At 32.9% G+C, this 27,951-nt stretch overlaps 1 protein-coding gene across 3 annotated transcripts; it reads right to left on the reverse strand.

The window, feature by feature from the left end:
- Positions 1-88: 88 nt before the first annotated feature.
- On the reverse strand, positions 89-26,596 carry LOC113402848 (polyhomeotic-proximal chromatin protein-like). Of its 3 annotated transcripts, none has more exons than XM_026643192.2 (28): positions 26,331-26,596; positions 24,189-24,858; positions 23,878-24,066; positions 23,324-23,533; positions 21,616-21,771; positions 20,672-20,797; positions 18,668-18,762; positions 17,533-17,680; positions 17,015-17,105; positions 15,326-15,495; positions 14,870-15,007; positions 12,441-12,642; positions 11,933-12,096; positions 11,009-11,118; positions 10,307-10,415; positions 10,043-10,130; positions 9,845-9,954; positions 9,561-9,668; positions 9,075-9,161; positions 6,481-6,597; positions 5,785-5,929; positions 5,073-5,239; positions 4,454-4,586; positions 4,201-4,292; positions 4,041-4,122; positions 3,704-3,876; positions 3,199-3,418; positions 89-2,922 (listed from the first exon to the last, which is right to left on the reverse strand). In XM_026643192.2, the coding sequence occupies exons 1-27, from the start codon at positions 26,363-26,365 to the stop codon at positions 3,200-3,202; spliced, it is 4,134 nt and encodes a 1,377-aa protein (XP_026498977.2). In that variant the 5' UTR covers positions 26,366-26,596; the 3' UTR covers positions 89-2,922; position 3,199. The 3 variants fall into 3 exon arrangements, with proteins under 3 accessions (XP_026498977.2, XP_026498969.2, XP_026498987.2); XM_026643184.2 differs by having other exon boundaries at positions 10,043-10,133; XM_026643202.2 differs by lacking the exon at positions 26,331-26,596 and adding an exon at positions 24,970-25,295 and having other exon boundaries at positions 10,043-10,133.
- Between the last annotated feature and the right edge of the window lie 1,355 nt (positions 26,597-27,951).

The following is a 27,951-nucleotide window of genomic DNA, read 5'->3' on the forward strand; positions in this document are numbered from 1 at the left end:
AATTTAAACTTTAATGTCGTATAAATGTTTCAATAATTATTATGAACATAGATTAAAAAGGAGGTAATACGAAATAAAATAATAGAAATCAGTCTCATCCGCTTTATTAATATTACTCCAACGTGAAAAGTTCAGCTCCTAAAGAGTTGAGCAATGTGAACTGGACAACATACAAATATTCGCATGTCTTAAGACTAAAAATACTTAAACAGGAAGTATAACAAAACTCCTCATGATTATTACAGTCGCACATCGCAGACGTCCTTGCGCTGGCAGCCGGCTCCGATGTTCACTTATAGTATCACACTGACAACTACGTGTTATTATCATTAACCTCATGGCAGTGCACAAGCTGTTGTAAGAAACATTCAAAATTTACAGACAAAAAGTCACTACGACACAATAATTATATTTAAAACAACGTTTTGTTATATCACTATGTTTGTTTCTACACATAGATAATTATTATTTAATAAGAAATGAATCAATCGAAGTCAACTACGAAACGATTAATATATTTATCTTTAACAATTTAAAGTAAGAACTTAATAATAACGAAAATCATTGATCTCCAGATTATAGGGAATTCAAAAACATTTTAACTTTACAATCATTATTACGAGACTATCTTCCAGTCTGCGTCGATGCGACCAAAAACAATTTATAAGTCTGTATGCTCTACAGATTTCTCCAATTTTAAATGATAAAATAGTTTTAATTTCCCGTTCATTTCGATCATAGATTTGTATTTGGTACGTGACGCCATACACTGTTACCTGTCTTATGCGCTATGTAATAATCAGTTTCTTGTAAATTAAATATTATATTAATCCACCAATTCTATGATAAAATCTTTAATAACGTCCACTGAATATTTGCATTACATTTCTAACAATCATTATTTACACAATATCTATTCATCTTCAATACCGGATACACATTATTTATTATCATAAGAAATATACAATTACTATAGATATATTTAAATTAATAAAACTAACGTAAAAGTAAGCACAATAAAAGAAATAAGTAGCACCATAGATTAAATCGTTTATGCCTTTACCAGATTGTGAAACAAATTATAAACATCTAGAGAATGTGCCATTTTCAAATATTGGTAAACGATTGCACCTGCAACACCTCACTCGCGAATCGTGTTAACATCTAAACTAAATAGGTAATAATATCAAATACGATAACCAAATTATAGTTCAACATCTAAGTAATTACACATATTACTATTACTTCCGAGACTACACATGTATAATCGAATATAAAACAGACACAGTATGATGTGATTTTATGTTACAATTGATTGTAATGTAACATATATAACATTATGACGATTGTGGTTTAATTAAATAAATTGTAATTTGCATTAGTGTGATGATTATTTAAATATAATCTTAAATATATTATTATTTTAAATAGATTATGTATGTTATTTAAAGCAAATAAATTAAATAATATGCCAATGATTTAGTTATTACTTTCAGTACCGCTATAAAAAAATTAATTTGTACACGAAGTATTATAATAACTTTTATGGATTCATGTAGAGTTTATCACGATTTCTGAATTGACGCCGATATTTAAATATTCGTATCTTGACTTTATACAAGGTTTAACAAATTACTCCGTCAGATCATCCCATAAAAGAAATGTCTAAATTAAGTTTTACTTAGTTTTTAAATCACACATACATAATTATACTTTTTAATTTTTATATTCTCGTTCCGAAGTTTTTATCAAGGTAATTGTGATAGTTATATGATTTACTAACTCATTCCGAGTATTCTTACACCTTGTATATATCGTTAAGACTATGACACAAATAATAAAGTTACATAAATTATGTCTAGGGACATGCACGGATACTTGCGTAAATGTAAGATAAGTTAAATTAATGAATATACTAGAGATTCTTCACTAAAGAGGTAACAAACGAATTTTTCCTTTGTGCAAAGTTTTTCATAAATTTCCATAAAAAAGAAAAAGATTTTTTCCTGCTCAAAATGTTCTGCCAATCTTTTGAAAGGATTTCATTACCACTTTAGATATCTCCGAAACATTTAAAAAAATGTATTTCACGTGATTACGCAAATTTCTTAGCACTAAATAGGCGGAACTTTCGACATAGTCCTTGTTTCTCGATCGCTTCATGCGATTCGAAACATCATTACGTCCGTATAAACAAAAGTTTAGGTAAAAGCCTTTGCATGCTTTGAAAGGGAAGGAGAAAACAAAACGTGTTTGGAAATCAACGATATACACAACATTTCCGACTTTTGGCGTCCATTTTTTAAACGTGATAATTTATCGGCAACAATATTGGTATATTACAATGTCGACTTTTGTTTATGCGTAATACGGATATCCATCAACTTATAGTAAGTCATCATAACTTAAAACAATATTTATACTATCTCCCCCATCGACTTTAAGTTATGCTGCTATTCTGTAGACCACCCAACGAAACACCAAGATAGTCCGTCATGGAGTCGTTTCACATGCTTCGTATATTCAACAAAAGTAATAAGAGCATTAACAACAGAAGTATATTTAGTATTATAAACAAACATGTTGTTAAGTAGATTACAAGATCATTACCACATCTTTAATAATCGTATAATTTTCGTTCGTAACTGATATCCTTCGAAGTTCCTAACGCGTCACTTATATTTAAACCAGCGGATGTTGGCGCACCCGTTAACTCTATCGTTCAATATCTAACATAGTCTAATATATTTACAAAAGACGTACTAATGAAAATTATATCTTCTTAGGCCAACCTATTTACAATTACTGTCTAAAGTATACATCGTAAACAGTATCAAAATCCTTACAAAGTATGAATAGTTTTAATGAACACTCTTGTGTCGTATCTTGGGTCTATTTATAATAATAAACCTTAAAAAAAATCTGAAACAAAAATATATTTTTTTAACATTTATTGTTACATTAATAAGGCATAAGTTGGTAAAACAACCGATTGGGTATTTCAAATGGCGAGTGTGACTCACTAATTCGTTGCTGCCAAACAGGAATATTTTGAATTTGTTTCCGGTAAGGGAAAATGATTTATCTTTCAAGACTTGACAAAGCGATGCAACAGTTAGATTAGGAATGGTCAATAGCCATTTGCCGAGGTAAAGGCAATGTATATAATTTAAAAAATAAACTATCGAATATATTCACCTCAGTCGTGGTCGTTATTAGATTGCTCACTCTCTGGGCGAAGGGAGTCGATGCAGGCGACTATTTTGAGTGCAGGTCCAAGCTTCATAGACAACGCCATGACCAGGTGTTCGGGTTTGATCAGCAGCAGCGCCTCACCATCCACTTCTTGCATGAGGAATTCGTCTGCGTATCCTGCGCAGCCGGGGATGTTGCGTATGAAGTCGCACACTTCAGCCACCTGGAAATATGATCATTGATTATTGTGACATGTTCCCATATCTTATGATATTTTCAGTCACTTATCAACCGTGCTTTTTATAAATAAACGTACCGTTACTAAAAATATTGTTTTATTTCATTTTTATCGTACAGTTCACGTTATAAATAAATGATAAAAATATCTTAAAAGAGGATAATTTTAATAGAAAAACCAATCAGTAAGGAGGATTTACAGGCCAATTTAATTTGCAAGTATTATACTAAGTTAATATGAGTTGTAATTACTTAATTATGAATTACTTACAGTCCATTTATTGGCATTGGGAATCTTCGCCTGAGCGTCGTCAGCCGTCGAGTCCGATGTTTCGTTCATTGGCACCTCGGACTTCGAGCTGGCGTGCTGAGTCGGCTCGTTCGATTCAATGCTCGAACTTATGCGTGGAAGGCTCGTTCCGTTATCTAACATTTGTTTCTTACCTATAATAAAATTATTATTTAACATAATTATTCATTAGCATTAATAACAACAACAAGAATAAACATTAAGTAATATTTGTGACATTAAGACTGAGAACAGGTGCCGCAGAAAGGTAACATTTATTTGTTAAAGTTCATAAAATGCCTTTCAAAGTATAACTTACGCGGTGGTTCATCCGTTGAAGGCAGCTTGTTCTCCTTGTCTTGTTCTTTGTCGGAAGACCATTCCCGAAGAGGTCTGTTGACCTGAAATTGTAATTATTGTTAACGAAACATTGTAGTACTCTTTTTAATACTGTATAGTTAGATATCTCTTTTACTCACAGCGAATGGTTCACCAGCTTCTTGAATGACATAGCCTTCAATTACATGGGTCAAGATATTTGGTTTTACCATAGCCTTCGGTAGGCCTTTATCTGAAAAAATAAATTTAATTATCAATTATTTATATTTATCACATTTTAACGAAAATATTGTATATTTCATACATCACAATATAATGCTAAACAGCTAATTTTATTAATTTTTATTTAAAGTATCTTTAATAATGTTTCGATATTCATTTAAAAGCACATACCGTGAACAGCTTGCTGGTTCATATGCCTGCTTGAAGATTGCGAAGTCTTGAATAGTGCTGGCGATGATCCAGGTGAGCTGTTCGCTGACGTCATACTTGCAGAGGAGCTCGAGCATGCTGTGGTCGTCACGACCTGTGTGGATTCAATATTAATGTTTCACTGACCTCACCTCTATATTATATATATTGAAACAGTTTTTTTTCTAATTTTCTAGCATATGTCATGCCCGAAGAAGTCAGACTTGGCATGTTTAAAGTTAATATGGGGAAGCTATACAAATAGCTAAAATATATTTGTGATGTGATGGTGATGTGATAAGAGTACACTACACATTAAATAAAACAAAAACATCCATTGTTCACATCCATATAGTCAGTATTCAAAAATATGAAATTACTTTACAAGCACATTTAACACAATATTATAACTATTAATTTATTTTTTACTACAGAATTGATACAACCAAATAATTGGCTTAAGTTAAGACCAGTAAAAGAGACGTGTTAGCTTTCTGCGAGTCTGCTCCCAGAGTGAGGTTAAAACACAAAATTAGTGTGACAAGCGGCAAGATCGAATAGTACATTAGATTGAAATCAAAAGCTGTATCCTGTCTTTTACCTGCGGCGCGATGGAAGTAGTGTGTTGCGCACTGCTGGGCACGGGGGCGGAGACCGACGATGGGGTGCTCCCTGTGGACATCGATGTGGACTCGTGGACCATCATCGAGGCGCCCTCCGTCCCCTTCGCAGGACTCGACTTTGACATTTCCGTTGGTGTGTTTGGTCCTAAAGAAATATATAACTAAGTACTACTGAGTGACTCCATCACACTCCTTCCTGGCCAAAATGCGGCCACGGCGGCCAATCACAAAGACTGATGTTTCTCGTCATCCAGTCTTTGTGTTGGCTGGCTTATACAGCAGATCTTGAGGTCGCGTGTTCTTATCCCGAATAGGACCAATAATTTCCTTTTTTGTCAATAATTTCTCAGCAGCAAATCCAAGTCTGAAAGTAGACAGTGTTACACTCACATACCTCATGGCCCAAGTAATGTCGTCGGTCGTACGTCTGTGACCTCTTTCTTTCTTCGCTTCAGATCGCCGTTCCATTAGACAATGAGAGTGCGGAAATAATCAGTGCTTGCACACACGCCCGAACTATAATATATCCTCCTGTTGGCTAGTCACTATTGAGAATTGCAGAAATCGATCAGAATGACATTATTCTTTGATAAGCCAAAATGATCTACATTCTACAAAACTCCTTAACGTTGCAATGGGTGTCAGACACTATCGGTGAGTTCATGGTGGAGATCAAGACAATGTAGTTACCGGTAGACGTGGTAGTGGAGACGGCAGCATCCGCTGTTATATTGGTCGCGGACGTGCTCGGTGTGGCGGCCGTGGCTGATTCTGTTAGTGATCCCTCGACAGTCTGGTTCTGGTCTGGTTGTGAGAGTTGCTGCACTACTGCCGTCTAACAACATTAATAACACTTAAACAGATGTCAATGTGATACAAATAAACATTTAGAAAACTCATATCCTCACACACACCAATCACACAAGGCACACCTCAATCACTATAACAAAATAAAAGAGATACGTATGTATATTTCATTTGTAATTAAAATCGATAATGAAACTCATGTCGAAATTGTCCTTTAAATGGCATATATGTTAAAGGATATTGTCATCATGAATTTATGTTTTTTAAGCGTAGCTTTTCAATTCTTTTCTCGATAGAAATCTTACAGTATCCCAAGTGCCACTGTCATTTTTTTTAACTGTTTACATCGATTTTAGCAAGGCAGTCGCGCTGTTTATTTTTCAACATCATTGGCGTCTGTAAATCTCGTTATTAAGAGATTTTAGTGTTTTCGCGATTGATGTGTCCAAAACCTTATATTTGTAAGTATAATATAAAAATTTTAATTGGCATCGGTTTCAGTAGCTCGATTAAGATTGTTAGACAATCAAATTTCGTACACATGGCTCGGTGACAAACGGCTGCGGAATCGGATCTCACCTGTGTCATCTGTTGATTCTTCTCATCCTCGTTCTTAACGTGTGTGACAAGCGTGGCCTGAGGTTGCAGCGGTAACACTGATCCTTGCACCGGTGTGGTAATAAGTCCCATGGTACCCTAGTCGAGATGTAATTCCGATTAGTCAGTTTCATTTCAATGTTTATTAATAGTAAAAGTAATAATTTTATTAATATGTTTTCGTTTCTATAATTATTTTATAAAAAAAATACTTTAACATATACAAGTACTTTGTCTATTTATATATACAAGAGATACGATCAGAAACAACTGTACTTAAAAGAAAGTTTTGAAACAAACCACAACATATAGGAGAAATTTCAGGCACTAATAGTTCTCAAGCAAAATAAATAAATTAATTTTTTTTTTCTATCAAATTTATTCTGTCACTACAATAATAATTGATTTCAAATGTCATTTTAAAACATTTTACAGTTATTTTTAAATTAAAATCGAATAGCCGTTGATATTCGGAAAATTCTTAATTAAAAAATATTCATCAGACATTTTTGAGATGTAAGAGTTTTAATTATTAAACGCGAGTACAACTATTATTGTTGTTACAATAAAAACAAAGCCGGCAATATCTACTATTGTGCCTGCTAATAGATAATGTTTTAATTGGTAAGAATAAATAATATCATATATAAATAAGCAGCTGCAATCAGTACTTCGCCATGTAAATATTTTTGATTGTAAATAACGTAATAACACTAAATAAATCTATATAAACTGTTTTTAATTTTGTTTAACAAACGTTTAATTAACTGAAATTTAGAAATTGAGAGTTATTAAATTTAATCATTTTTGGGTTCCATATAAATTTAGAATGTAGAAAATAATTTTAACATGTGAATAATATTGAAACGCCTAAAAGCCATACTTAATCAAGTATTTAGATAAAATATATATTATCTTTAAAGGCATCCGATGCAAGGCAACTAAACTATACTTTTTTGGAGAATATAATTAAAGTAATAACTTAATATATTAAAATTTACTTCAACATCAAATCCAATCGATAAGATCGTTAAGTGTTTAGCGCTTTAAAGAAATTATATTTTGATCGAAAGTATGCAAAGGAAAATAAAAAGCATGTCAACGAAATAAGAAACGTCAATAAAATCTTAACAAAACAATTCGTTCAGGAAACACATAAAAGTAACGTCAACACAATAAGTGCATGCGACACGTATTTGTCAAGTATGGTATTTGACGTAAGCACTATGTGGCTACCTCGTGGTGCATTAACGGCGTGTCCTGCACGAGCGATGGATGCAGCAGATAGGCTTGTTCGAGCGCCAGCGCGGGCTGCCAATCGCATCGCATCGTAATGCCAATTACCATCATGAATACCATTTTATTTAGGGTTACCCATTGCTGTTATTGTTGGGTTTTCACTAGCCTGGCCAATAATTATTTACTCAATAAGTACAAGTTCAGCGGCCGATGTATATTATAACACCAGAAACTACTCATGAATGCGGAATGTAAGGATTTAGACTGTTTCTCATTGATCGATATGTAAATGCGAGTCCTACATAATATTGTTTTAGTATGAAAAATAGTGTTCAAAGTTCGAAGAAAATAAAGCGATATATGATCTACTATTATAAAATGTTTTAATATCGAAATAATTTATATTTGTATTATTATACATCTGTTAATACAAAAATAAAGACGACACAAACCTACAAAAAATATTCACGCATTTTTCTAGTATTATGAAAGCATCAAATGCAGCCTCCGTTAGTATAGCAAGCAATGCATTGAGTTGAAAAAATATACTGCAATGTGTCTGATATCGGTCATAATTTGGAGTAAAATGGCGACTAATAAACCACGTACATTTACAATCCCTCGCAGGCTATGAACGCGATGTTTGGACATCACTTTTACAATACTCTATAATTTTAAGTAGTACGTATGTAAATAATAGTTATTAATAAACATTTCCGAACAGTGTCATTGTACACGAAGACGTATTTTCAATAGTTTTTTCTCTAATAAAAACTCACGTCAAAGTAATTAATTTTACTAGAATAGTAATAGTAAATAACGCAAAGTGTGTAGTGTAGAGGTTAAAAGGTCAATAACCTATTCTTTCCTATTAATAAATGCCACAACAATCATATTGCTTCATTAAAATCATTTAAAAAGTGCACTCATGAATAAAATTTTTGACTATACAAGTGGGCAACGTTTTCCTAAGGAAGATTTGCTTTCCAAAGCATAGTAAGACAGCAATTCAAAATATCATGACAAATTAACATTCGATTATCGACTACTAAATAATAAGCATTTATATAAGAATATTTAAATAGATTTACTAATTTTACAAGAATATCAGATATATATATTATAGTGGTCTCCATTATATTTGACGACTAAGCTACATATATAAACATAAGTTACATATTATAAATCATGTATGAGCTTCTTTGGGATGCACGCAACTGGTTAATTTGAAAGACCATATGTAGAAGGAGCACCGGGAGGGGCATTAACAAACGGGAACAAAGAACGACAAGGGAATGTGAGATGTTAACAAAGACAGTGTTAGGAGTTATACATACTGCTTGCATCTGTGTCGCATGGTTTAGTACGGGCTGCTGCACGGCCATACCGACGGAAGTTTGTACCAATCCGTTCCCGACTAAAGTCTAGAAAGACAAACGAAAAATAAATTACTATTTCAACATTATATAACAAGTTATCTTTAGATTATTCTTTTACTTGAAATTAGGTATTAGTGTCCATCTTATCTATATGAATATTATACATTTGAGAGTAACTCTGTCTGTCTGTCTGTCTGTCGTTCTTTTACTGCCAAACCAATGAAACGATTTTGATGAAAATTGGTATGAAGCAAACTTGAACTCCACGGAAGGACATAGGCTTGTTTTGCCTAACACATGACAACCAACCCTCTAAAACGTGAGCGAAACCGCGGGCGACAAATAGTATCACATATTTTGAGAAAAATCGAGTACAGTTTACTTTAAAAATTGTGTTTTTGTTTTTTATAATAAATGTTAAGGTTATAATAATACTATTTTTACCTGTTGCTGTTGTTGTAATGTCTGTACTTGGGCGAGTGAGGCGGTTTGTTGATTTTGGTTCGTATTTATTTGTCCCACAAGTGTACCCGCTTGAGCCATGCTACTTAACTGTTGATAAAATGTACATGCTTCATATCTTTTAAAAAAGTATACCTTAATTAAACATTTGTACAATTATATAATTACAAATTGAAAATTTCTGTTCATTTTTAATACAAAAAGTATTTAATGCGTCTCATAGTCGGGATGAGTATTGAATTATTATTTTTTCTGGTAACACTTACAGGATGTATTTGTTGTACCATCGATATGGTCTGTGGCATCCCCGTCATAGGCAATGCTTGTGACACAGAACCAACAGGTAGAGTGCCCTGCTGCATACCCAGCGTCATACCTACAATACAGTTATGTATATTACACCTGTTCACAATTAAAATGATACAAAGTTTTTCGCCATACCACAATTGTGCATAGAAACTTACCTTGTTGCTGGTAATGTTGAACCATTTGCTGAGTTTGATGCTGTTGATGAAGTAACTGTTGCTGCTGATGCTGTTGTTGTTGCTGCTGCTGCTATTTGAGAAAAGATGAAAATAATATTACATTAGAAATACTTGTTTATAATTGAAACTTGTTAATATTGTTGATAATTGAACTTCAGTCAGTCTTTATTTGTTAATAATTTGTGTATGTCTATAGATATGTCATTGTTGTTTTTGTTGTAAGTACATCAATATAAAGGTCACCTGCATAGCTTGCTGCTGCAGGATCGCCTGCTGCTGGATGCTTTTGGCGAGCGGCTGCTTGTCCGTCGTTATCTGTGTCATTTGACCGCTCGAGTTCATCACGAGCAATCTTAAAAAACGATAATAAGAATTTTTTAATATTAAATTAGCTGACATTGTTATTCAACTTTTTAACAGAGGACAAATGGTTTAATAAGTTGCAATAATTTGAATATATTAAATAGATATTCATGATTTTTATACAAAAACCCCTCGTTTTATAATGTTGTCACAAAGTTATATCTTCAGCTTGAAATAAACATCAGAGACAAGGTACAATTTTTTTCCATAATTTTGTTTATCAGATTCATAATTTATCATGCAAACATTATTCTTGTTTATATATTTTAAGTTAGTTTTCAATCTGATTACAATGAAAACATGTTTTATTGTGAAGTGAGATTCAAAGCGAATTATATTATTGATTAGATTTAATTAACTATTAGGTTTCAGAAAAATAATCTCAAATTAGAAGTTTGAATAAAAGTTGTCGAGAACACATTGTGCTAAATGCTTAAAATACTATAAAATTATTACTTTATTGAATCCGTTGTACATATATTGCATTTATATTGCTTTGGGTGTTTTAAGTATTAGTATTATGTTATCTGTGTAATTGCGAGGCTGAATGAATAAATATTCTAGCCTAAGTTAAATATTTACTGTTGTTTAGGTTGTTGCATCTGATGCTGCATCTTATTAGTTTGATTGGCAGCATCTTGCTTCAACGTCGGCGCCGGTGACCGTACACCCGGCTTACCTCGCTGTTTCGCCTGTAATAGTTTTGTTTAAATAGTCTACTTACAAATTGACATTGAAATACTAAAATTAAATATAAATATTTACGCATAGGACCTTGTTGATGAGTCATTGACCTTGGAAAGAATTAATTAATTAGTTCGCATTTACATTTCTATACAATATTGGGTAGTTAGTATATGGATCAGTGTTGGGCCACAAAAGGGATGAACGAAAGACAACTGCATGTAGCGGAGATGAGAATGTTGAGAGGAATGTGTGGTGTTACGCGAATGCATAGATAAAGGATAGAGTACATAAGACGAAGTTTCAAAGTGGGACCGGTAGCCGAGAAGCTGCGTGGAAACCGGCTGTCATTGTATGGGCATGTTATGCGGAGGAAAGACGACCATGTTGTGAGGAAGGTCTTGAGCATGGATGTAGATGCATATAGAGGTAGGGGACGATCAAAGAAACGATGAATGGACTGAATGAAAGACTATATGGCTGGAAAGAATTTTACTTGTGAGATGACGTCAGACAGAGAAGTATGGGAGAAGAAGACATGCTGCGCCGACCCCAAATAAAATTGGGATAAGGGCAGGAGGATGGATTGGGTAGATCGTACAACAATGACAGGATCGTTGATTAAATTAGAACTAGTAAACATGACATGTCCGTATGTCAATTGACAGATGTATTGGTCATATTGTCTACCCGGTTGAATGCTAAAATGTATACCGTTCGTTTGATGTATCTTAAAAACATTCTTATCACGTTCTACGTCGGACTGCAGCGCAATGTCGAGAAGAAGATAAATAAAGAAGTTAATATTGAAATCATGTTTACCTGGTTTTGTGCCTGGTTCGCGCTCGTCTGTGTGGAGACGGACGAGGCAGGACGAATGCTACCGGACGGCAGGATGTTGGAGAGCGGCCGAGGATTCTTCGCAAGCCCGTCCGACGACGCACGAGGTTTGGCCGAGCTGCCGGTAGCGCACGTGACGCTCGCATCTAAAAAACATTCGCGAATAAAACGAGTGATTCATATACATACATACTTTACATAATATTAGATACATAAAAGCGATGTGATTAAAATAAACAGTAATACTCACATAATATATGATTAATTAATAAATATCCTTACAATACCAGTTTAATTTATTTGACATTTTTTGTTTATAAAATATACATTTCCATTCGCAATGCATTTGCAGCACGACACAGCACAACACAGTTTAATCGCATATTACAGACAGAATAAATCTAAACAGATATAAACACAGACTAAAACTAAAGTAACGCTTATCATAGAAAGACAAAGGAGATTTTAAGAAGTGTAAGCATATACTTACTGGTATGTTGTAAATTGTTCTGTGGGGAGTGCTGTATGAACATTGAGGGTTGCGAGTCCGTTTGGGTGCCCCTTATGAAAATGGGGTTAGGGGCCAGGAGACCCCCAGCTGGCAAGGTACCCGCTTGCAGACCCCCAGCCCAGACTTGAGGCAGCGCGCCTGATATCTGCCATGGCGCGAACTGCATTGTTTGACTCCCAGTCTGTAATCAATGGCTTGAGTTTAGTATTTCTTTTATATAAAAACAATTATACAATCTAATGTTAAATTGTGGTATAGTAATAAGTAATTAGGTTGCTTAAAACTAAGCGTCCATCTCTAAAGTAAAAAGGATCCCTTTTTACTATATACAGGTCAAAGTGGTAAGCAAGGAACTATTCCAAATAAAGTGTGTTATTTTAAAGTAATTTACTTATAAACTCCTCAATTCGCTTTGCTTTATTTATAATTTGCTTTATTTGAAAAAATCTCGAGCTTCTTTTATAATTTTTAATTAATTAGTAAATGTTAGTTTTTTGACGTAAAAATATCATCTTAGAAAAACTTGAGATGTTGCAAACGAATGTTGAATTTTTTTTAAATATGTTAAGGAGAAGTTATAATGTTAACGTTAGTTATATTTATGAAAATACTTTTAAATCATAAGACATCATGAACCAGATATCTTCGGAAATATCCCTTCCATATTTTTTGCACGTGAATAGAAATACTTGTAGCATTTCAAACTCTTTATATAATAATAGATCTGTATGGCTCTATGAATGACCATAGTGGAATGTTGCACCTCAATTTCACTCCGCTTTGGACTTCCGATTAATTAATAATTTTGAACACGTCAGAGACAGGTGTTATTTAAAAATACTACCAAGCAACTCCGCATCGAAGTGTGCAAAAAAATTTAGAACGTACAAAGTTATAAAAAAACACGGCTTCAATGAACTTTAAGTGAAAAATGAGTTATCTTTAAGTAGATATGTAATTATCCGTTACAAACTGTGGGGTGCTTGATGTTTCCATTTAGTATTACACTGGGTTTGTTTTTATTATCAGCGAACGTGTATTTATCTGCATGTTGTAAGGATGCATTCGTAATGGACGCTTAACTTTAATGAACATAACGTTTTACTTACCTCACTACACTAAATGTGTTTCGTCCGCACCACTGAAGGACTCTTGTGTAAATTCACATTGTCGACGTCAGCTCAGAACTGACTGAACTTTCTTTTGTGATTCTAAATGTTTTTTAATTTATAAATAAATACTTTTTGTTCAATTTATTTATGCAAAGACTCGTTTACACTTTATATATTTTAATAAAATATATTATTAACAATCATTCTCATAATAAAGTGTAAATAGTCGGAATAAGTCATAAATGATAAAAAGTTTGAAAACATATTTAAATAATTTTGAACTAAAAGTCAGAATTTTTTTTATATGTATTATATGAGTTAGGTGTGTTATAAAATATAAAATAAACAAATGTTTATAAAAGATCATACAAGGTAAGCTGGGTGTCAGTAAATTGAAACAATTTCAATTCATTGCAAGAAACCAATAACCATCGCTATGCAGCAGCTTGCTTGTTAATTTCAATTCGCATTGGCACATCGTGAATCGTACACTAAAACAGAGCCTCGTTTATTCGTAGCTCTGTTATTCAGGCGTCAAGTAACGATTTCAAAGTCCACGCGTAACTTTAGACTAACAAGTTATGATAATCCCAATCAGCGCGTTAAATCGGACAACGCCTGCATCTTGTCCGATTGTTATTTGTAATTGAGATTATTTTAACTTGTTTTACTATAATTTAAATATAATGCTGATTTCAAGTAACCAAGGCTCCGTTTTATATTATGCATAAAATAGTTCAATTTATAATCACATAAATAAGCATATCACGCAATACTCAAAGCCGGGAAACCCCAGCCATTATGGTTAATGACTGCTGGAGTTATTGTCAGACAATTACGGCTGACATTTGATTGGTAATTGGTTTACAGTCTTAATAAAGTAGAACTGAAAATGTTATTTTTTTTGCCGTGTTTATCATCTACAGGGAAGACAAATATAAGGGTTATAATATTTATATAAATAAATATAAATATTTAATAGTCTCGAAGACCGACTGCGTAGAAGATCGTATAGTCCACAAGTGTGGTCACTCTTAACTCCCTCACCCTTATAGTTCTAAAGTAGAACAATCCAGAACTGAAGAGAGTTTAAACATAGGACCAACAGTTGAACAAGCATTTCGAAGCTTGAGAGTGTTATACTGCAAAGTTAGGGTACGAGTCGGAGATTTTCTTAAAATATATACTAAATATATATTATGATATGACCCGAGTCTGGAACCCAGAACATCGGCACTGGAGCTTTATAAGCCACTGGGTAAAAGTTAGTATAAAGAGGAGGTGGTGAAGGTTTACCTGTAACGGACTGATGATCTGCGCCTGCGGCTGTTGTCCGAGCACCGGCTGGGAGACTTGCACGCATTGAGCTTGAACGGGAACAGTCTGTGCGCCGCCGCCTACTTTGGTCGCCGTCACCTTACCACCGCTCATAACCTATTTAAAGTTATAAATATGTTACCTACTAAATAAGTATATTATAATAATAGTACCAGGAAAGCGTAAACTAGACATATTTTCAGGTTTATATACAATGCGTTTATGAAAACAGATGAACAATGGCTATATCTTCATCTCATTTACATACGTGACGTGTGTTTACGTGTTGTCACGTTAAATGTGTAAAAATCAACTCTACTTGTCGATTCAAAGTCGACAAGGTTTTTTAAAAAACACTCGGTACATACTTTAGTAATAATATTTTTTTTAAGCGTATGATTTTTTTCGTGGCTGCACACGCAATAAAATGATTACCTTATGCATTTCCGAAGGTTTCTGTTGTTGTCCAATACCGGAGACGGTCGGCTGCGAGTGTGCAGGGATTATACTCGGCTGAGAGTTAATAACGCCCAGGGGACTGAATACAAACGTCTGATTCTGAGTCGTCGGAATCGCTGGTATCGTCGTATATCCGGGAAAAGGTGCTGTTTTAAAAACGATATTATTTAATAACTTCGCTCAAATATCAAAAGAACATATACAACATCATCTCTCAAACAAACTAACACTTTCACATACACTAGTTGAACTGCAAATTAATTTGGTGATCGAATAATGGCATTGAATATTTGTCAATTTTTTTCATACGTAAACATTTTACTTTTTTTGTGTATAATAAAGCTCTCTTATTTTGCACGAAGTGTACGTTATATATATTTAAAGATCGACCTTACGTATATTTTCTTTTGAAAAATAAAATATATATTGGAATTGAAAGTTATATCACATTTATAGATCTTGTAAGACCACGTTCATGAATAAATTGTTTCGTAATCCACTATGACTTAATGCTTGCCCATTCGTTTGATTTGATCATATAAATAATTCTTACTTATAAATTATTACGACTTTGTACGTGTGTTAGTTTTACAAGTTTGTATTACAAGTTAAATGGGGCTGTTATCTGACAGGTTTGATTTGATCTGTCATACTGAAGTACGTTACGTAGTTTGTAAATAAATTAAATAAAACTTTTATGTTTGTTACTTTAGAACGTATAAAGTGAGGTGTAAGATCATTTCCAACTTTTAGCTAAATTATTTTATAGTGGGCAGCCTTACGTAGTTTTGAATTAAAATTAAAATTATACGACTCTCAGTAAACGAGGACACTTACCGCTCGAGTGCAATGTTTATTGTGCATTTTTTATTTATTATTTAGCACTCGTATTCAATGAAGACGACCTTCATCTTAAATGAGTCAAATATAAAATTATTAACTATTTTAATGAAATGATTACATTGTGATAAATAAAAAAAATATATCATAACGTTAAAATGCGTGAGAAGCTTAAACATAAAATCGATTAACTACTGTTCAAAGCATATTCTAACCTACAGATTGCACTAATATTACTAATTCAAACGATCCTATAAAAAGCTAGAAACAAACTCGACTCGAAAGGCCAATTAAAACTTAAATAAAGAAAAATTTATTCCCTAAACAAACCAAGACATTGACATACAAATGATCACGAGACTTTAAAGAAATAGTTAAGTCATGGGAAACGTATTAAAACCTTGTTCCTGATATGCAGTGAGACCTGTAAAATTAACTGTAAAACTAAATAGAGTTACAGTTCACGTTCGGATAAATTTTGTTGCACTAAATACAATAATTAAATTAAATCATAAATTAATCAACTACATTTTACATTACGATAGACATATTGAATATTAAGTAAATGGATTGAACGAGAACGCCCTAATGAAACACATTTAAAGCGTAATAATGTACGTTGGAAGGGCGCTTACGCGGACCTCTATCGTAATCGTATAATACCAATATTCATTAAATTATAAGGGAAGATACATGGAACGTAAGCTTTGGTGGTAAATCCAAAGTCTATATACTATTATTGGAGCATGGTTAGAATACAGGAATGCAATATATAACGTGTATTTTATTTAGAGAAAGTCATGACGAGACTCTCACTTAACTTACCGGCTTGACCTTGAAGAACTTGTTTCCCCTGCGTGGTCAACATGTGGGGAGCGAGTTGGCTACTCTGGAACGGCTTACCGGCGGCGATCACCTGGAACAAATTATTACGACTGTATTTTCAGACAAATATATTTTTATACGCCGAGTTTATTTCGCCGGTTCTTCTCCGGTCGTAGAAATACATTTCCAAATCTTATTTATATCGAATAAAGATGTCCCATTCGTAAAACGCAATTGAATGAAAAATAAAATATAACAAAACGTTCAAAACGATCTCGGATTTAAAACGAAGTCCACGCAGACTGGCGCCGATTCCTATTGGCAATGCAAAACTTCTAGTCGCATTTATACATTTATAACAATGTACTGTAATATTGTATACCTTGTGTCTGAATATTATTCTCTGGTATGGAACAAATCGGCTTATAAAAAAACTCATTTAAATAATCATAGGTTTGACGTATAAATTTGTAATAATGAAATATTAAAGGAATCGTGAACAAATCGGCTATGCCTACCTGTATTTGCTGCGAATTTATTCCTGGATGCAGTGCAATGTTTCCAGGCATCAGAAGGGGCCCCTGGGCATTATACAACTGCTGCAGGTAAGTGCTGTTCTGAAGGGGTTGCTGAATCACTTGCACCCGGCTGTGGCCCCACTCAGCACTTAAATCAAACAAGTTTCGTTAAAAAAATAATTATATACAAAAATAAAAAAATCGTCAGCGAATCCATGTGCACATAAAGCAGGCTTGCACATTTCGTAATTAACACAATAGTAACAATATTTACGTACTTTCACACCCTTTTGATATATATTATAGATATTTATACAAGGAATCTATTCTCAAACCTTTTTGCGTATTTTTGGCCTGGCCACGATACGTTCGTCAACATTTATGTAGTTAGTAGGTACTCCCAAAAGAAAAGTTATTGGGAGAAGTTTGCAAATTACCAAGAAATCACATGGTTTGAGTTACATAAATAAATTAATCTAAACATTTCTCTTTAAAAACATAAGAATACTTAGAGTATTTCGTTATTATATTCTACCCCATTTTACCCCCACTGAATCATTATGAAAGGAATATTCTAGAACCTCTCATGATCAACTTAAATACTAACTTTTCTCAAAAGCCTCCATACCCACTTGTTTCAACATCACGATTGAAGACAACTTGCACGCAAGCCCTAATTAATCCCCCTATTTTACAAATACAGGGGTGAACTGAAAAAAAGTAAACGAAGTCATTTCTTGGGGCTCAAGCCGCGCGCACAAAATTGCATCTAAAACACTCCCGTGGTTTACCGCGAAAGCGTAACAGACACCCTCGTAGTTATAATATCCGAATGGATAGGTTGATTTTGTCAAATTATCACTCTATAAATCGAAATGATGTGAGAAAATCCGTAACTATTGAGTAAATTATCTAAAAATGCACCACAAATAAATATAAAAATATATTCTATTATCGAATCAAATATTCTCAACTGAAGTATATACTTACCACGTTTTATCATTATTAATTTTATTGATACGAATATTTATAACGAATGATGATCAATTAGGTACGTTTATTTTAATTTAAATAATACTTTAAAAATATATTTAACTAATGTTAATTTAATACATATTTTAAATGTGGATGGTACCTTATTTGCTGCGGATGTTGCGTGTTGGAAGGTAAGCTCTGTAGAGGCGGCATAGTCGCTTGCTGCTGTATACCGCTCGTTGCTTGCTGCTGGACCTGAGACCACAGTGATACTACAAATCTATTTACGGCGATTTTGCATCGTAAATGTTAATACGAGGTCAGAATTCGTTATCTCCACTCCACTCTTGCAACGCTTATGGTAAAATATATCTTTAGGAAACCAGAATACATCCATACTGATCGTGGAATTACACCAGAGTTCTTATGTAACTATGTATGGTAAACACTATTGACCTAAAAACTTATATCAAAATTGTAATATATGTTCACACACAAGACGAGTTCCTCTAGAATGTTCGAATTTCAGTATAAAGACTGTTTATATAAAAAACTTGGTAAATGGGTCGCGTCTTTTTAATTCTTATGAATTTTGTGCCTTTCAATATATTTAGAAATATAAATGTCAATTGTGATTGTAAAACAAAACTTTATGTGAAAATACATATGTTTTGTGTAATTAATGCATTTTTTTTTTATGCAATAAGATTTATTTATTTTACTGAGTATCGTTGATTGTAGAAAAGCTTTTTATCATGTCGAGTTGGGCGACTTTACAAGGCAGAACATTTTGCCAGACAAACAAATGTTTAGGATTATGTAGTGCAATTCGGATTGCTCGATTTTGTTGTTGTTATGTTTCCGTTAATTTACATTTGCGTCAAATATCAATCTATCTATACTGATAAACGAGGACACATTTTTTTTGTAACGTCTAACTGAAAAAACTACTTAATAATTATACATAAAACTTATTTCAGCTTCTGAAATACGGTTTTAGTGTATAATATTATTAAATAAGTAGCTACGTTTCACTCGCTTTACATTTAGACTATTTACGTGACAAGTGAGCTTCATTAAAGAATGAATAGAAAATATCCCATATCCATATCTCCAATTTAGAAAAATATTGCGCGTCTAACTTTGCGCAAGCTTAACTTTGCAATAGTTATTGTTCTAGAAACGTATCGATCTTTGTTTTTCGTTCAATAAATATTGTTACGACGATATTTGTACTTATGATTTATGAATGATAATAAAATTATTTGTCTTCTAGGTTTTATAATAGAAAATATTTATAACGGTTGTTTTTAAATAAACAGTCTAGTATTACACTATTCATATTTTCTTATATTTTCAAGGCAGGCGGACTGGCGGCCATCTGTTAGAAATTTGTGAACGCGTCAATACTTCAAACAATAGCGTAACCATTTTATGCTTGTGACGCGGCTACGTAGACAAACAGAAAACAGCACGTGATGATCTTCTAATTAAAAACGTTTGAGAAAGAGGGCCTCTTTTTGTCAAACATTTTGAAATAAGGGATATCTGATGCGTAAAGTCAAGAAGAATTGAAAAATCGAATGTGAGGCGGCTTAGTCGATATTGGATTAATTGGTAGTTTGTGTCTTCGTAAGCGATCGATATCTATGTATGCGTTTCAAGTCTTTAAATAGAGGATAATATATCAAACAAAAATATATTAAGCACCTATAAATTTCACTCAGAGGGTGATTTGTTAAACAATACGAAGTCTTTCATTAAATGTCAAATCAATTATAACAAAAACAAGAGAAATCAGTGTTTAAATATAGAATAAAAAGAATTTATGAATGCGAAGTGATTTTTTCAATTGCCATAGCTTATTAAATCTACTAGTTGCTGACCCGGAAACCTTCGCTTAAGATATGCGTATTCCATTAAGTAAATAATAATAATATTAACTCAATAAAAGCAAAAAAAGGAGTTAATTTACACACATTGCCTTTTCAGAGTAAAAGGCGGAACTGCATTTATCCAAGATAACAAAGGGTTCTGCAAGACAAATGTTTGATTGGAAATAAATAGCATCAAATAACAATAGATTTTTATCATAAAATGATAAAACAAGTATACTTACAATCGTAGTTAAAAATTAAAAGTATATATGAAGCTCATAACTTACTTGGTGCTGTGCCATACTGCTCGGCATAGAGGAAACAACTGTGACCGTTTGATGATGCTGCTGAGTCGGCTCGTGTTGCGACATACTGATCTGCTGTTGTACCACTTGTGATTGACCGTCAACAATCTGCATACACACAACAATCCTTTTTGTACTTTAAATTGAAAAAACTACTAAAAAATAAAACGAAAAATAAAAATCAACATAAATGTCTTTTCAATTTAAATTCAAGGCGTGAATTGAATCTGTGACAGTTATGTTTAAATGTACATACTGTTCCAACAACAAGAGGACCAAAAGCGAAATAAACAACATTTTATATCGAATTGTCGCGATATCATTGGTTGAATAATCTATGATATTCTTTATGGATTTGCGAAAAAATTGCGTTTTGAACGTCGACGAAACAGTTTTATCAGTATTAGGAAGTAAAATGATACTGGATATAAGTAGTTAAGAGGAAAAGTGTTGTATTATACATAAATAAATATTAATCAAGAATTGTTAGTAGCAGGGCCGGACCGAGAGTTTAGGGGGCCCTGAGCTAATACTACTTAGAGGCCCACCTGAACTAGTAGACTTGAATTAAATGAATTGAATGGGTTTGATTAATTGCAGGATTCGCAGGGCTGCAAACCATACGATCTGTTTAATTTAATAAAATTAGGTAATTCTTTCGCATTATAGTCATTATTGACTTTGACTTGATTTAGCTAGGGGCCCCTTGGTCCACGGAGCCCTGAGCTGAAGCCCAAAAAGCCATATGGTAGATCCAGTCCTGGTTAGTAGTGTATAATATAGCTGAGCTATTAGCAAATTGCATGGAATACATCATTCTGAGGTGTGTTTAACTTTATTTCCTCATCGATTGGAATAGGCTATGGATAATGTTATCAATACATAGAGTCAGTCAGTCAGTCATTTGAACAACTCGCTATACTTACTTGCTGTTGCTTGATCTCACCGCTCATGCCGGTTTTCTGGTTCTTGTCGAAAAGAAGGTTAACGTTGTTTTGAGGTGACGCTAGGAAGCTGAGATTGATTTCACCGATACCGGGTACGTTAAACTGCTGCGTATGTAACGGCTGATTGTTTACAACCTGTGAAAAAAAATTAAAATTGAAACTAGAACGTAACTCAGTAATGAAAGCATAAATACTAAAAGTAAATTGTATAGATATAAATTTGTAATTTTTTTCAAGCAATATCAGTACAATATCTTTGTTTATAAAAGGAGAACCACTTTGTCTCTGGTATGAGGAACATTGCATAAATGTTACGTATACTTATTTGAATACTATAACATTAAGAGTATAACATTCTGGCAGAATAGATACGATTGGAATGGTAGGTACCCGTATTTTTTTCAAAATATAATACACTCGTGCAAGTATATATATATATATATATATATGTATATGTATTGACTTTGTATTTATAAGTAAGATGTCTGCATTAAAGAAGCTATTTCTATAACAAATTGATTGCGGTACGAGTGCGAGTGGTGCGTTGCAAAAACATTCCACCTGCATTAACAGCGATCGAAAATGGTTTACAGATCAAGTGTGATGATCCAATTATGATGAATAAAGATACCTAGTCCAATATACCAAGAGGAATAAAGATATTGTAAAGATGTTTGTCTTTTATGAATTTTTATATTACTGGTGTGATTATTTTTGTTACCTTTACACTGGGTTAATGAGTATTTGGCTGGACAATGCTTTTATAACAGAAATAATATTTTTGCAATTGCAAAATTTAATAAATTTATTAAGTAATGTTTGATTTTCAAGCTTTTATGAAATACACATTGGGAATGAAACGATCGCCTCGAGAACTTTTCGAATAGAAACATAAACAATTGAATTGTTATTATAATTGTTGATAAAAAAAAAAACTAAAATTAAAGAAAAATCATTTTGTGTTTCTTTCGCTGGTTCTAGTCAGGCTTGAGGGTTTTCTATGATATGATTTTGGATACTTTTTTAAATTTTTTTTTTTTGTGTGTTGGGCACAGGTAGGCATAGGTGTAAGGTTATTTGAAGTTACGTTTAATCGATACGGTTATTAAAAACAGTGAAATCTGTTAAATAAAATATTAATTTTAATTAGTTTAGTTTAATTTTTACTAAAAAGAAATCAAAAAGTTAGTTGTTAAATATTATTTATAAGGGCGCCCAATAGAGTCGACTTGCTATTAGGGGGAAAAGTAAAGCATTGAGCATTTTAATTGTGTTAATTGAAGGAAGAAAAATGTTAACTAAATAGTCAACCTGTAGTTAAATTATAAGCATCTATAAGCGATTATTTATTACACCATTGTGTCGACAACCATGGGATCTAAATATCTATATCCCTTGTGGCAATATCAATGTTTCACAAACCTACTTCATGGATCATGACAATTGCTAATGAATGGGCCGTATCAAATGGTTATGCCACCTATCAGCATTGAACTTCCAACAAGTTTCAGTATCAAGCCTGTATAATATTTATGTATGTCAAAACACTTAACATGATTAAATATTACTACAATAAGAATATTAAGATATATATTATAAAAGATGTGCTGTATAAATAACTATAAATAGTTTTAAATTTTTTAAGTTTAAAAATATCTAAGGCATAATGAATAAAAACTTAATGAACCTGTAAAAATTTCTGTTGCTGTAACTCTTGCTGTTGAGAGTGTTGTTGGATTTCTTGTTTAGGCTGTTGTGATTGCTGTTGCTGTGATCCTTGTTGTGTTTGCTGCTGTTGAGGTTGTTGCTGCTGCTGCTGCTGTTGTTGTTGCTGCTGCTGCTGTTGCTGTTGTTGTTGTTGCTGTTGTTGCTGCTGTTGTTGAAATTGTTTCTGCAACTAAATTGAATGAAAAAAAAGGTAAAGTGTGCATGTTTTGGTAATTACATATTATGAATTTACTACTTAGCACAATATAATATCGTGAATGATTATATAAAGTAGTAAGTGTTGACTATGGGAAATAGGATTTGATATTATATGAATCAGCAGCTCAAGATTTATAGATATGTATATATGTATCTTGATTTGCTTATTACAATTATATTATAACATAATAAGAAATTACATTTAGAATAGTGAGTGATAAATATTAAGACAATTCAGAACTTTATTATGAAAAGAGTGTAATAAAATCAATAATGATTCAAGAATATGAATGAATAAAAGCAATAAATACTTACAATCTCTTGCTGGTCCTGCTGATTTTTTAAGTGTTGTTGAATAGCCTGATGCTGGCGTTGCAATGCTTGCTGCTGCAATTGTTGTAATTGCTGCTGTTGAAGCTGTTGTAGTTGTTGTTGTTGTTGCTGCTGTTGCAGATGCTGTAACTGTTGCTGCTGCTGTTGTTGCTGTATTATTTGCTGATGTATCTGTTTAATGAGAGGTAAATCTTGTTTTTTAAATTATCAAATATAAATTTATACTATGTTTTATAGAATATATATATATTATTGTAGGAAGTTATAGCTTAAATATTTAATTAGGTCCTTACTTGCAACTTATCATCCTCTTCTTTTTGGTTTCTGTACCTAAATTCTTCACCTTGTGAGTGATTATCTGGTTCTGATTTTGGCTGTTTAAGCTCAGGTCTGCGAAAAGTATTATTCTGTTTATCTAAAGCAAGTAATGTATTTGCAGCTTCGTATTTGTCTTCAAATGTTATTCCAGCTTTTTCAGCAAGAGTTTCCAAATATTGAAGAGGCCTTTTAGTGCCTTTCGATGCACTCTTAGATTTATCAACTTGACCACCTCCCGGTGACTGCTTTGGTATTGTCCTAGTTATTGTGATACTGTTTTTGTTGCAATCATCTTTCTTTTCATTTTTAGGCTCCAATGTAAAATAATTTTTAGGATAGTTATTGTCCTTATCTTTTTCTCCGTTGACGTTGTTCTCAATTAATGTTATTGTCGTAGAATTAGCAACTTTTATAGTCTTGTCCTTAGCATCATCTTTTGACTGGACTGGAGACCCCGAGCCATGTGTCGGCGAAAGTAGCTGTGTTGGGACATGCTGCGTCACTGACACATTCGCACTTTGTATGTCTGAATTATGTATCTGTTGTTTATCGACTGGCTTTGCCAATTGTTGTTGGAAATTAGGGCTTTGAGGCTGGTCTTTTTCTTGGTCCTTCTTTTTTTGTATGTTATCTAGTATTTCTGACCTAAAAGTAATAAAAATTGCATGTGAAGTGAGGAAATATACAAGAAAAAGATGCATATCCAGTAATTTTAACTAACTTCAGTCATTTCATAACCACTTGTCGGTAATGTACCTGCGTAAATCAGCCATTACTCAGGATATATACAGTATAAATCAAAACTAGTGTCTATTCTACTGGTAATATTTAAACTCTTACAAAATATCATCTAGTTAAATTTATATTGTAACTATCACGTCCGACAGAAGGAAGCACTCTTGTATGTAAGGAAACAAGATATGTACTAATATATTTACAGTCTCATGTTTAATTTTAACCAAAGTTTTGATTGTGAAATCGTAATAAAATGTAAAAATATCACGTTGATCAATTTACGAAAGATCTACAATAATAAAAACGAAAGTATAAAATGGACTATTGTCAAACGTCAATGACAAGTTGACAATTGGCAATATTAAAACCACAGGTATTCAAAACATCTTATCTTTGGATTGTAAAACCTTGACCATAGAATACATCTTTACTTTATTAGTTTTACTAATTAATAAAAAAATAGAAGCTTAAAGATTTTAACAGTTATTGTATTTCATTAAGAACGAAATATTGATAGGTTAGAAATAATAAAATAAAACTTAGATATCAAAAAATGTCGGTGTTTAGTTACTAAATATCAAATTCGTAATCATATTTTCTGATTATAGTACTCTAATAATTATATATCTGCATGCATAATTTTGGTTAAATCATTTCTTAAATTAAAAGATTAGTTTACTTTCGTACATGGCTATAATTAGTTACAGATCCATGCCACATGTTTTTTTCCATACTATACTTACCATCTCCTTTATAAATATAGAGCTATGCACCTATTTAGGGACAGATACCTAAATAAAAACGGTCCGTCTGGCATTATTTCACAAGGGGAAGCAAAAAATAATGAAAATGTGCGAGTGAGAGGGCATTATGCAAACGCGTGTGGCGAAAGAGAGAGATTTATGCAACGCACTAGGGGAGCTGGAGAGCGAACCGGTTCTGCATGTGTGCAGACAGACGTTACCCCCTCTCCCCTCACCAGTCGACCCTCGGCTCCGAGGGCCGTGTATTGTCGGCTTTTCCCCGAAGCGTTGCAATAATAATAATAAGAGCTTACTCCCCTCACTGAATACTCAAAAGCTCTTGGAACGGTTTTTTATTACAATGGTATGAAATTTCTATTGAATATATTTCGATTAATATATATATCCCAAATGGATATTATACAAATGATTATGAACATGTTTTAATTGATGCTTTTTTTGTTATATTGTAAATAACCTTCCTTTATTTAATTATGCTAAGGTACGTAACGTTGGTATAATTAAATAAACGCGATTCATAATAATGACGAATACATTTCCTAACCCACCATCTAGCCACACGCGATGCACTCAACCACACTGATTCGCAATTGTAAAGTAAAAAATAACATAAAATACCTTTTGGTGTAAAAACCATAAGAACAACGTTCCATCGTTTCAAAATAAAGGGTTAACTTAAACGTAAGCGCCGACCCATGCGGCAGTAATTAAAAGAAATAACAAACAAAAAGGTAAGGATTGAGACATTCGCACAGGTGAAAGTGAACACAACACTTAATATCGACGAAAACGACATACAAACACACTTTATCGATAGTCCGGTTCCCGTCTCATTGTAATAACAACCTTCTTTCCGAATGGCGAAATAAGACTGTAGAGAATCCGTGTAGAGCGCGTTACCACCGTCACACCGCACCCATTCCCCTCACCCCTCCGCATCGCAACGCTCTCTATCATGCATCTCCAATGGTACGCCCGCTCGAAATGCTGGCCTTTCATTGGTCGATTCATTTTACGACCGTTCCACAAACAAAACCGGTTGCCATGAACGGTTCGAAAGGGCGCGAGGAACGAAATTAGCGTTTCTGCATTATTATTATTACTACTACTGCTTTCTCGCTCTGATTTTTTGTAGTAGATGAGAAGGACAATTCATAACGCTTTTTACTTGTTTTGTATTGTGATTTACTATTATTATATAAACTTACGCAGGTAAAAACATGGTTTTATACTTATTGTAACAAATACTTTTTAATTTACTTAAATACTTGTAGCAGGTACTTACATTGATCCTAAATTTACAAATTAAATTTACAATCTAAACTGACTTTTCCCTTGAATATGTTCGTATCTATATGGTTTCATTGTATCGTTCAAAAATGGCTTCTTTACTTCACCCTTATAATCCCTATTTAACTCCACCGGGGTAGAAGCGACTCTACCTATATTTCATCAATATATAGGTATAAATATTCGCGTGTTGCGTATTTGCTATAGTTATGGGACATATCGTAGTTAGGTATATTTTTGCTTAATATATGAAGGATTTTAGACAATTATACATTTAAAGTGTTGCATCTATGCAAAATATCACTGTAGCAGTAACAGAAACTATTCCTATACCTGAATATTTATTCCATAAGTATATTTTTATAAATGAATGTTTAACTTGACAATGAACCTACTTATATAATAATTTTGGAAAAAAAAATTAAGTTTATTTACAATATGGTAAGTTAGTTTTAACTTGTTAAGTACCTACCTACAATTAAAAAAACATTTTAATCAATCGTATTGAGGAAATACCTACGTATGTATATATCGCCGCATTACCTGCCATTTTTATTTGTTACTTACAAATAAAAATGTCAGGTAATATAATGGCATATTTTTTTAATACCTTTCTGTAGAACTGGTTCAAGTTATGAAATTCAAAAGACAATTGAATCTACATACTTATACGTTTTTTAATATGTCATTTAATATATTTATCAAGTCATATATCATATTATTTTATTGTATTTAATATACCTAACGATTTAATTGAACGTCAAGTGTCTAGTCTAGTTAATTAGCATGTTTTCCTAAAATCAATTCTCACCTCAAAATATGAAGCATAATTATCTGTTACAACGAAAAAAAATATGCTTCTGGACTGCCATCTGTAGTCGTCTTTGTGAATGAATTCAACATGCAAGTAACGCCATCTACGGCGTGCTAAATAAACTTTTACACAAAA

The sequence above is a fragment of the Vanessa tameamea genome, chromosome Z, assembly GCF_037043105.1.
Source record: "Vanessa tameamea isolate UH-Manoa-2023 chromosome Z, ilVanTame1 primary haplotype, whole genome shotgun sequence".
Taxonomy (NCBI): domain Eukaryota; kingdom Metazoa; phylum Arthropoda; class Insecta; order Lepidoptera; family Nymphalidae; genus Vanessa; species Vanessa tameamea.